The sequence below is a fragment of the Schistocerca cancellata genome, chromosome 5 (genome assembly GCF_023864275.1).
Source record: "Schistocerca cancellata isolate TAMUIC-IGC-003103 chromosome 5, iqSchCanc2.1, whole genome shotgun sequence".
Lineage (NCBI taxonomy): Eukaryota > Metazoa > Arthropoda > Insecta > Orthoptera > Acrididae > Schistocerca > Schistocerca cancellata.
This window is the reverse complement of record NC_064630.1, coordinates 616396753-616409017: the sequence shown is the minus strand read 5'-3', so window position 1 is coordinate 616409017 and position 12265 is coordinate 616396753. Positions and strand designations below refer to the sequence as shown.

Sequence of the window (12265 nt, the reverse complement as noted above, 5' to 3'; positions counted from 1 at the left end):
CGATTAAGGGATCTGACATTCCACGCTCCAATCCGTAGAATTCCAGTTTTCTTTCTCCTGATAACGACGTCCTCTTGAGTAGTCCCCGCCCGGAGATCCGAATGGGGGACTATTTTACCTCCGGAATATTTTACCCAAGAGGACCCCATCATCATTTAACCATACAATAAAGCTGCATGCCCTCGGGAAAAATTACGGCTGTAGTTTCCCCTTGCTTTCAGCCGTTCGCAGTACCACAACAGCAAGGCCGTTTTGGTTAATGTTACAAGGCCAGATCAGTCAATCATCCAGACTGTTGCCCCTGCAACTAATGAAAAGGCTGCTGCCCATCTTCAGGAACCACACGTTTGTCTGGCCTCTCAACAGATACCCCTCCGTTGTGGTTGCACCTACGGTACGGCTATCTGTATCGTTGAGGCACGCAAGCCTCCCCACCAACGGCAAGGTCCATGGTTCATGGGGGGAGGACAGCAGGAGTATGAGTGCGGAAATAGCAGGATATTAAAATCACAGCCGGCCGTTGTGGCCGAGCGGTTCTACGCGATTCAGTATGGAACGGAGCGACCGCTACTGTCGCAGGTTCGAATCCTGCTTCGGGCATGGCTGTGTGTGACGTCCTTAGGTTAGTTAGGTTTAAGTAGTTGTAAGTTCTAGGGGACTGATGACCTCAGATGTTAAGTCCCATAGTGCTTAGGGCCATTTGAACCATTTGATTTAAAATCACAAAATGTCAATAGAGTAAGCCTAAAAATACTGTCCTACGGATTTGAAACATCAGATCAAGAAAAAAAATATCCAATTAAATATATATTCTGAAACACTCTGCTCCACGTGGAGTAAAACTCGTCGCCATTACATGTTCATATTAATTGCTATATACCAGGAATAAATATGTCTCGAAATGAACTTCAGGAAAAGATGAGTGAAACATATCAGACGTCGTTGCAGTTCATGTGGTATTAGGAAGTAAGATGCAATTTTCCATCGGACATGCGTGCCACAATTGTAACACACTTTATTTTTCCGAAGTCTTGCACGGTAGAAGTCGCTATAGACTACTACGGATTCGGGCTCTTAACCAATAGGTGTATGTGAAATGTCCTTACCCAAACAACTAGTAGGCAAACACCTATCGTAGGTGGACCTTCAAACAAATGCCAAATTGTGGCTGCACATAATCTCAACTTCCAATCATCGCCGGGGAAAATTCTCCCTGTCACAAAGTTTCCGCCGGGAATATATGCAGCCATTAAAAATAAAACCACCATAGGACATTAGGTTGAAGTCACGCTCTAAACCAAAGTTAAATTAAGTAATGACGCTGCACTGCAACGCAAATCGGGTTTCCAGACAAGTAGAAATCTTAAATTTATTTTACGTACTTCAGTTGGTGGTAAAAAAAATATATTTTTAAGATAAGAGATCATCAGACTATATGTGGGTCATGTAGTTGCTGTTACGTAGGACAAACAGGATTCTAAAATATTTAAAGAATAGTGCAACAAAAATTCCACAGGCATGGGTTGTCACCTTCCTGAAAATAAACATATTTAAAGCGCGACTGAGAATTCTCTTACTATATCGCACGTTGAACCTAAAGGACATGTCATAGATAATTTGGGTGAAATTGATATCTACAGATACTTAAACAGCAGCAGACATGATAATCTCAACGAACAGATTCACTCTAATACAAAGTTGTACTTCGACCTTTGCCAAGATTTATTATAACCTCTTACGTGTCTGCACAGCTTAATTTATTCATGGTCCGTCCCCAGTAGCTGAGCGGTAAGTGCAGTTGCGTCTTAGTGCACAGTTCCACTGTGGTTACCGGTAGCCATGGAACTGCTTCCCCTGCAGTTTACCGCGCCTAGTGTGATTCGTTCAACTGACCTCACGCGTCCGGTACCGTCAGTCACACTAACAGCGCATGGCAGTATCAGCAGAATAAAGGTAACAGAGGCGCCATTGCAGAAAGCTATTTGCGACGACCACGTCGAGGTTGAAGTCCATTACTGTGGCCTAAACCTCACAGACCACTACTTGCGCTTGGGTTTAATAAGGAACAGACTCTTCCCGGTTATCATGCTCAGTGAATGTTCCGGCATCGTAACACGTGTGGGCAATGCAGTCACCGATCTGCAGGCGGGCCAGAAAGTGCTGTGTCTGCAAATGCAAGGTGGCCTGTTTAGGCATGTTGTCCACGTCCAACGCAAGTACTGCTTTCTGCTGCCGGAAGATATTAGCCTAAAAGATGCCGTCAGTCTTGGTCTAAACTTCGTTGTGGCCTACTTCTGTCTGTATGAATTCGGATGCCTTGCGAACGAGGAGAAAGTATTTATTCAGTCGGTCGCAGGTGGTGTCGGCACGGCACTCATCCAGCTTGCTCAGACCGTGGACGATGTGGAAGTTGTAGGAACAGCTTCAGAATCAAAGCACGAAAAGCTCCGTTCTCTTGGCGTAAAGCGGGTATTCCGTCATGATGAAAACTATGAAAATGAAATATTGCAAGATTACCCTGAAGGTGTTGATATCGTGGTAAACACCAATGGTGGAAGTGACCTTGAGAAGTGCTTAAAAATTCTTAAACCTGTCGGAAGGTTGGTACTGCTAGGGTCGAACAGCACAGCTACATACTCAAAATATACATCATGGGGGTTAATGCGACCGAAATGGGATAGCGGATCGTTGTCATCTGCGGATGTAGTTAGTAAAAACTACTGCATAGCAGGAGTGAACATTGGCGTATTGAAAAAAAAAAATTAATAAATAAAAAAAAAGAAAAAAAAGCGGTCAGCGCAACAGAATGTCAATCCTAAGGGCCCGGGTTCGATTCCCGGATGGGGCGGAGATTTTCTCCGCTCGTGGACTGGGTTTTGTGTTGTTCTCATCATCCTCATTTCATCCCTATCGAGGCGAAAGTCCCCGAAGTGGCGTCAAATCGAAAGACTTGCACCAGGCGAACGGCCTACCCCCAACCTCAGGCCCTAGTCACACGACATTTACATTTATTCATGAGAGTATTTTCGTTCCGTCGTTACAACTCCAAGAAGATACATGTTTTTTGCACCAGCCGCGTTTTGCTTTATTGAGGTAAAGCGTCATATTTACAATCTGATTTGTTTTTAACACCGCAAAACAGTTCCTTAACAATATGTCGGTTTTTACTGATAGTGATTTCCGCACCCATTTTTTTAACGACTGAAAGAAATTACCTTCAGGCATTGTAAGGCAGCTACGGATAATATCGCCACACAAATGAAGAAGCTTAATTTATGTTGAGCAATTTTTCGCAGGAGAGCTTCTGTAAAGTTTGGAAGGTAGGAGACGAGGTACTGGCAGAAGTAAAGCTGTGAGTACCGGGCGTGAGTCGTGCTTCGGTAGCTCAGATGGTAGAGCACCTGCCCGCGGATGGCAAAGGTCCCGAGTTCGAGTCTCGGTCGGGCACACAGTTTTAATCTGCCAGGAAGTTTCATATCAGCACACACTCCGCTGCAGAGTGAAAATCTCATCCATTTTACCTGCCGTCCGAGACTTGTATAGAGACGGAAGAGTTTGCTTTCAACAAGATGGTGCGCAGCCCACTACCAAAATCGTGTTAGGGCGTATCTCGACGAAAATCTACCAGGAAGATGGATAGGCCGTAGAGGTGCTATGGAGTATCCACCACGTTCCCCAGACCTAACTCCTATGGACTTTTACCTGTGGGGAAGACTAAAGGACGACGTTTATCTACAAAAGCCACGCACATAGGATAAACTTCGAGAATCCATCGTACATTCATGTGCTAATATCCAACTGAACATGTTGCAGTCAGTAGTTTATGCTGCAGTTCGGCGGCATCGTTTGTGTGTGGATGTTAATGGTGACCATTTCGAACACGTACAGTGACATCTTTAAGCTGGACTTTAAGCTACACTTTCACCAAAAATGAGTCAACTCCGTCAATTAGTTCGCAAGTTATGGACTTTTAAACAGTGGATACATTTTTTGGACCCCTCTGTGTTTGTTTCCAGATGGCAGCAACAGCGTCCTTGATTTCTGGGCGTTTTTCCAAGATCTTAGTACCTTTTTAGTGCGCCATTCGAGACATCGTTAGTTCTTTGCCAGTTTTTTGGGCTGTGTTTTCATGGACCCTCCGCGCCGCTGGGATGTGTAGGGTATGAGAAGATGAATTCTTTGTTTGGTGTTTGTTCGGGACCCATTGATAGGACTACGGAATAAATTTTGAGAAAACGTGCTCGAATCATCCATGCTGACGCGTGGGGATCAAAGTAAATATATTCATCTCTCGTTGGTATGCGGTGGCCTTTTTGTTTTAATTCGCCACGAGGACGTTTCTATGTTACTTCTTGCTGTCTGTCATTTTTATGATGTTCCCTGATCTTAAATGAACCTATTAAAAGCTGCTGCAAAAAGTGATACTTTAAATAGAATTGCTAATCAGTCATTTGTACTACTAACTGCTTAAATATTGTGGAAATGATACTTCCTTAATGTAGTTTACGTTACTGAAAAGTACTACACCATTGTAAAAAAGAGTGTTTATGGCAACGGAACGTAAAATAAAAAAAAAAAAGTTGGTGGAGGTGACCGATCGTGATTAGCAGGAGATCCAGATTCGAGCCCCAGTCCAGCACAGATTTTCGTATGTCACTGTTGTGTAATATATCTATACAAATTGCATATGATGCCATGAAATTCGCTTTCAGTGAATGATTTGGAATAAAAGTTGAGTAATACTTCTGATCAGCTCTCCGCTCCATGATGGCTCTCTTGACATGATGAGCACAACGAGAACTAAATTCATTTTGAGTATCGCTTCACAAATAATGCACTTATAAACGCATTCGAACTTCTCGTCCCTCTCTGACCTCGCTAATGTGGTTTGCAAGAACTGGATAATAGTGACTCAAGAGCTCTTATTGTCGAGGAAATTTCGATTATTTGGGTCCCCAGTTTATGAAATGAACTTCTCCAAGCCAAACTTCTTTGACAAAGAAATAATGTCTCATTGCGTAACATGAGAGTTTTCATCTAAGTTGGCTGTTCTACAGACGAACAGAAGAAGAACATTACCTCGTCACTTCCGAATATCAGCGTGACCAATTTAGTGATTCTTCCAGGACAAGTTGTTGTAGGCTACTGGATGAAAATGCACTCGTCGGTACAGCGGAGGATTCTTTATTCTGCTCCGGAGGAAACATAGCGTATACCGTAACACATAAAATATTAGTTCACTTTATTACAACAGAGATAAGGAAAATTGCTTAACTTTGAATAATCCATTTCCACAGTAATGTCTTGAGTATTTGCAACTATGTCTGTAACACTAACGTATCACTTGGCCAGGGCAGCAGTCGAACGTTTTCTGTATCCAGAAAGGCCCGTACAGGGCCTGCAATATGCGGTCGTGCATTATCCTGCTCAAATATAGGGTTTCGCAGAGGTCGACTGATGGGTAGAGCCATGGGTCGTAACACATCTGAAATGTAACGTCCACTGTTCAAAGTGCCGTCAATGCGAACAAGAGGTGACCGAGACGTGTAACCAATGGCACCCCATAATATCACGCCGGGTGATACGCCAGTAGGATGATGACGATTACACGTTTCCAATGTGCGTTCACCGCGATGTCGCCAAACACGGATGCGGCCATCATGATGCTGTAAACAGAATCTGGATTCATTCGAAAAAATGACGATATGCCATTCGTGCACCCAGGTTCGTAGTTGAGTACACCATCGCAGGCGCTGCTGTCTGTGATGCAGCGTCCAAGGTAACCACAGCTATGGTCTCAGAGCTCATAGTCCATGCTGCTGCAAACGTCGTCGAACTCTTCGTGCAGATGGTTGTTGTCTTGCAAACGTCATCTGTTGACTCAGGGATCGAGATGTGCCTGGACGATCCATTACAGCCATGCGGATAAGATGGCTGTCATCTCGACTGCTAGTGATACGAGGCCGTTGGGATCCAGCACGGCGTTCCGTATTACCCTCCTGAACCCTCCGATTCCATATTCTGCTAACAGTCATTGGATCTCGACCAACGCGAGCAGCCATGTCGCGATACGATAAACCGCAATCGCGATAGGCTACAATCTGACCTTTATCAAAGTCGGAAACGCCATAATACGCATTTCTCATCCTTACACGAGACATCACAACAACGTTTCACCAGGCAACGCCGGTCAACTGCTGTTTGTGTATGAGAAATCGGTTGGAAACTTTCTTCAATTCAGTCGTTGTAGGTGTCGCCACCGGCGTCATTCTTATGTGAATGCTCTGAAAAGGTAATCATTTGCATATCACAGCATCTTCTTCCTGTTGGTTAAATTTCGCGTCATCTTTGTGGTGTAGCAATTTTAATCGCCAATAGTGTAGATACATTTTATTTTGTTGTTCAAATGACTCTGAGCACTATGGGAGTTAACTTCTAAGGTCTTCAGTCCCCTAGAACTTAGAACTACTTAGACCTAACTAATCTAAGGACATCACACACATCCATGCCCGAGGCAGGATTCGAACCTCCGATCGTAGCGGTCACGCGGTTTTATTTTGTGTTTTCTCCTCGATGTAAAAATTCCCCGAATGTTCCGTGCAAAATCACCGTGTGAGGGTTTCAGAAGTGTATTATCTTTGAATGTTGTTGGCAATCCTACCAAATGATAACGAAGTTTGTTGGGGAAATGTTTTGGTATCATTTCGAACAACATTAAAAGAAAAAGCATTGTCGACTCCATCACAAAACGGGTTTAAGGGCACGATGTGTAAGGAAAATGTTGTGCATTCAAGATCAAACACGAAATTGAATTGTATCCGACTGGCCTACAAGAATAAAAAAAAAGTTAATGTTTGAAGTAGAAAGCGAGAGCTAAATTGGCTATGCCGGTACTGAGGTAATGTTCTTTTATTTATTATATGACACACAATTTATTTTACACTTGCGGTCTGATACTTGGGAACTGAGCATCCTGGCAATTCCAAATCTCGAGGAACAAGGACCCGGGGGATTTCTCACTCCCATCCCCTCCCCCAACCCCCATCCCTTTCCCCGCTCTCAGCGGGCCTGATGAAATGTATTTTTTCGTCACGATACACGTACGTTTTATTCAGTTAAAGCATTGGCAGTGGTAAGAATCCTCTCGCCCGTGTACTGCTTTTAATTTTGATTGATGTCTACATGTATTTTTGACTAGATTTTTTCCCCTCTGGCAGTGATGCTTTAAATAATAAAAAAAGAGACCATGAATCCAGAAACGTTGAACGGTGAAACGCAACGTCCAAAGAAGTATTTTTTGGGCGGACCGCATCACAGCCCTCTGGCAACCTCGGTTCGAATGGAAGAACTACTTCCGTTTAGCACCTCATTCCCCGCAGGCATTCTTCTCAGCTGCTAGTTGCAGAGAAATTACTTCTTTTTCGCTTTAAGTGTACATCGTACGCACGCGCTTAACTGGGGCGGTGTTTTTTCTTTTCTGCCGTTGGTCACGTACGCTTGAGCTGCCGCGTGGACAGATGCGAGTTTGGTCATTGGCGTCGAGAAACGATTGCGAAGCGTGCGGTTGCGTTGTAGTGTCAGTTTAATGGCGAAAGGACTCAGACGGCCGCCTGCTGTGCTAAACTGAGGGAGGCGCACCTCCAGTGAAAAATTTGAGGAGAGAGAGAGAGAGAGAGAGAGAGAGAGAGAGATCGTATCTCTGTTTGCAAGTGTTTCTCAGTACGTCCTATTATTTGCAGTCGTGCTGACAATGATATGCAGCATGTAGTGTGTATAACATTTATTTACCAGTGAATCCCCGATTCATTAAAGAATGAACTTTAGTTTACAGTTCAGTTACTGCGTTAAATATGTGACTTTTAGTATACAGGGTGGTGCATCGATCGTGACCGGGCCATAACACGGGTAATGTATCACGAAGCAAATACCGTCCGCACTGGCGGAGTGTTTTTTTTTTCCTTTATTGGGTTTCGATTCCCCCTAAAGGGGCCGGGCTGGCAGCAGCTTATTACGCCGCTCTTCAGCCTACAGAAGTTGTTTTAAAAAGATGAAGATAATAAAAAATAATAACAGTTGGCGATAAAATCGGTGACTTAAAGGTAAAAATGGCAGAAAATTCTGGAGCATAAAACATAAAACACAGGGTCGATGAAGCTAATAAAACACACAGGAAGCAGAAAAACAACAGACAGACAATTAAAAAAAACACGGCGACAGTCTGGGTTCTGTTCGCAAGAGATATAAAAAGCACACCCAGCGACAGCATGATTTCCGTTCGCAACACTGTGGAAGGACGCACAACACCGAACACTCACTTAAACACTGCGCTAAAAGTTGGCACAAAGACAACATACCACACCCGACAGCAGGTGGGGGGAAACTGGTCAGATGACGGGAAAAAGGGGGGGGGAAGGAGAGGAAAAGTGAAGGGGGAGGGGGGAAAAGAGCCAATGGAAGAGGAGGACCCATAAGAGGGGTGGGGGTGCTGAGCAGATGGGCCAGGGAGTGGGGAAGGCAGAGGAGGGAAGTACAAAAGGACTCGGGGGGGGGGGGAGAAAGGAGATGAGAGGCGGGGAGAAATCACAGGATGGAAGGGGGGGAGGAAGAGGGAGCCCAGGGAAAGGACGGAGGAAAGGAGGGGGGGTTGAGGATCAGAGTTGATAGGAAGGATAAATGGAGGGAGAGAGGGCATCATCCGGGAGGGGGAGCTGATGGAAGCCACCTTGGGAAAGGAGATATAGGGTGTAGAGATGGAGGGTAGGGGGGACACAATGGTGATGACGTGGCAGGGGGCGGGGATGGGAGAGGAGAGGAGCAACCAGGGGGTGAGGGGGTTCAAGACGGCGGGAGGTGTAGAGGATGCTGATATGTTCGAGGAATAGGAGCAGATGGGGGAAAGGAATGAGATCATAGAGGATCCGCGTTGGGGATGGGAGGCGTATACGGAAGGCGAGGTGGAGTGCATGACGCTCAAGGATTTGGAGGGACTTATAGAATTTGGGGGGGGGGCAGATATCCAGGCAGGACTGGCATAACAGAGGATGGGACGGATTAAGGATTTGTAGGTGTGGAGGATGGTAGAGGGGTGCAACCCACACGTCCGGCCAGAGAGGAGTTTGAGGAGTCGGAGGCGGTTGTGGGCTTTGGATTGGATGGAGCGGAGATGAGGGATCCAGGTGAGGTGACGGTCAATGGTGAGGCCAAGGTAGATGAGGGTGGGGGTGAGGCGGACAGGACGTGCGCAGACAGTAAGAGAGAAATCCAGGAGCCGGAAGGAGCGAGTGGTACGACCCACGATGATTGCCTGGGTCTTGGAAGGATTGAGTTTCAGGAGCCACTGGTTACACCATGCAGCAAAAAGGTCAAGGTGATTCTGGAGAAGGCGTTGGGACCGTTGGAGGGTAGGAGCGAGGGCGAGGAATGCGGTGTCATCAGCATATTGCAAGAGGTGTACTGGTGGGGGGGGGGGGGGGGCGGAGTGTTACGTGATACCACGTACTTATACGTTTGTGACTATTACAGTGCCATCTATCACAAAGCGAAAAAAGTGGTCCAACTAAAACATTCATGTCTCTTTACGTACTACACGAATATGTAATAAAAAATGGGGGTTCCTATTTTTAAAAAAACGCAGTTGATATCCGTTTGACCTATGGCAGCGCCACATAGCGGGTCCGCAGCTCGTGGTCGTGCGGTAGCGTTCTCGCTTCCCGCGCCCGGGTTCCCGGGTTCGATTCCCGGCGGGGTCAAGGATTTTCTCTGCCTTGTGATGACTGGGTGTTGTGTGATGTCCTTAGGTTACTTAGGTTTAAGTAGTTCTCAGTTCTAGGGGACTGATGACCATAGATGTTAAGTCCCATAGTGGGCAGAGCCATTTGAACCATCTTGCGGGCCAACCATAGCGCCATCTGTTTTTCCCCTTCAAGCTAGACAGGTTTCGTTCTTTGTAGTTTTTTCGTTTTACTCCTATTTCGTGAGATATTTGGCCCTGTCACGATCAATGGATCACTCTGTATATCAGCATCGGATCCGCGCTACAGTGCAGCAGTGCCCTCAAACGGAAGCTTTTTGTTCGCCTCTTACAATGAATCAAAGCACTTGCCTGATGCGGTAGTTCTGCTGCATAAACAGTGAATATGCAGTAAGCAATAAAGTTTCTCCCTTTTGACACTTCTTGGGGTGTGTCAGCGAGAAAAAAAGTTTCGTAAATGTTTGAAATTATTTAGGTTTGTTGCAAGTCACAATGTAATCACATTTTCAAATACTGGATGAATAAAATTTCGGTACTTGCGCCGCGTGAGCTACGCCGATTCAAAACATTCGCACAGTTTCTAACAGTAATACTTGTCTTACTGTGTTAAACATATAACATTGCGTTATAAACTGATGAGCAGGAACATTATTTACATCGAGCTACTATCGATATAAGCCCGTCAAGGCGATAGCAGTGTCACGTGGCAAGGAATGACGGATACTCACACACACGCAAGGCACATGTAGCATCAGTGAGCGTGTAGTCCGTTTGTAGAACTAGAGAGCCTATATAGAGGGAGAGGGTGGCCAATGGTGATAGCGTCGCAGACTGGCTGAGAGTCGAGGACGCCATGTTTTTACCAAACTGACGCTGACTTGGTACGAATATAAATAGATACTGTGCGTGATTCTGTACTACTGGTTCTCTTCAACGCTTCGGACGCCAATTCCACTGTACGATTGTGTACAGGTTGTAATACGGTATGTATTGAAGGACTTTTGTATGTTCTATGTCGATTATATTTATGAAAATTACCTTACAGTCGCTCTGTTGCTCGGATCTATGGCAATGCTTTTAGAACTTCACAGCAGTTTTAGAGACAAAATTTTTATTTAAAATGATTTACTGAGTGACACTTATCATATGAACTACAAAATCATTAAAGACAATCAAGAGAAATGCCTGGTTGCTCCGCTGTTGGGTGCAAAAACCGAATTGAAGGTGGATGTATGATGGTCGTTGTAATCCGAAGGTCGTGAGTCGGAATCCTGCTCAGTCCAGGTTTTATTTAAACGTTATTTTACGGACTTTTAATGGTTCTTGAGTGACACGATGTGTTTTAACATGTATACGGAACCCTAAGTCTACGTACTTCCGACTGGTGTAGTGGGACGCGAAATTGAAGCGTCACCCATCCACCAGTTTCAGCCCAGTTTGCAGGTGAATATAAGTTTAATTTAGTTTTTTTTCATGTATTTTTGTAATATTTGTAATGGTTGTGAATTGACTAAAGTTTGTATTTACTTTTTATGTTTCATGTACGGAGAGGGCGGCGCAACGGACGGAGACAGCATCTTCGCTGCCGGGACCAGAGAGAAAATTGCTGGCCACTATACGTCGCGGGTCGACAGCCAAAGAGCAACTGAAGATCCTGAAACCGAGTTGTTGCGTCGTGCTTCTAAAAATCGAAAAAATAGGAATTTGTAATGTTTTGTACAACAATAACGTCATAGAAAGTTTAATCTTGTTGTAAATGTTCAGTTCTGTCTTGTCAAGGCTCAGGTTCACGTCTATATGTAGGAAGATAATAAACTAGTGGATGCTACTAAAGTTGAAATACGTGTTCCGAGAATTTATTTATGAAGAATTATGTTACGTAATTTATTTGACAAGATTATTAATTTTTGACAACGTCCATCGCGACTTTGAATCTCGAAAGTTTATTCAGTGTGGTTCTAATATTTATTAAAGCAGATCACTTGCATTAATATAATTTCTGAGCAGAAACAAACGACATCTAAATCGATAAAAGTTTGCGCAAACCAATTGGCCTGAGTGACGAAATGCTGCGCATACGACTCAAATGATGATGTTTTAATTACAGTTTCGTTCAAGAACCATTCAGAGACAAATTTAAAAAAGGATTTAAATAATTTTGAAGTGTGTTGTTACTGACGTAGGTGACGAAGTCTGCACATAGTCATCTGTCAAAAGAATATCATTCATACAAAACTTGCGACGTTACACTACACTGGGGACTTGCACTTGGCTCTCTAGTCTTGGCTATTCACATTCCTATAAATTATAATTATCGTGTGGATGTTCAGTTACCTGTTTTGAATTACTTTCAGCTGCTTCAGTAGAGTACCTAAGTATTGATATTTTTCCCATTTTCTGTGGTACAGAGTTCCTAAAAGTATGTACAGAATGACGTGTTTAGCCAGCATAAGAAAATGTTATAAACCGACACATACTTAAAATGTATTATGTTGGGAAGGAAAGAGACAAGAG

The 12265-nt window shown here is 44.4% G+C and overlaps 1 protein-coding gene across 1 annotated transcript; it reads left to right on the top strand.

The window, feature by feature from the left end:
* The first annotated feature begins 1824 nt into the window (after window positions 1–1824).
* LOC126188722 (synaptic vesicle membrane protein VAT-1 homolog) lies at window positions 1825–2766 on the top strand. The gene has a single exon (XM_049930330.1). The coding sequence runs from the start codon at window positions 1840–1842 to the stop codon at window positions 2764–2766; it is 927 nt and encodes a 308-aa protein (XP_049786287.1). The 5' UTR covers window positions 1825–1839.
* The last annotated feature ends 9499 nt before the right edge of the window (window positions 2767–12265 follow it).

Bases quoted from the DNA above. Each gene is read 5' to 3' on its own strand.
- LOC126188722 (XM_049930330.1), top strand. From the start codon at position 1,840: ATGGAACTGCTTCCCCTGCAGTTTACCGCGCCTAGTGTGATTCGTTCA.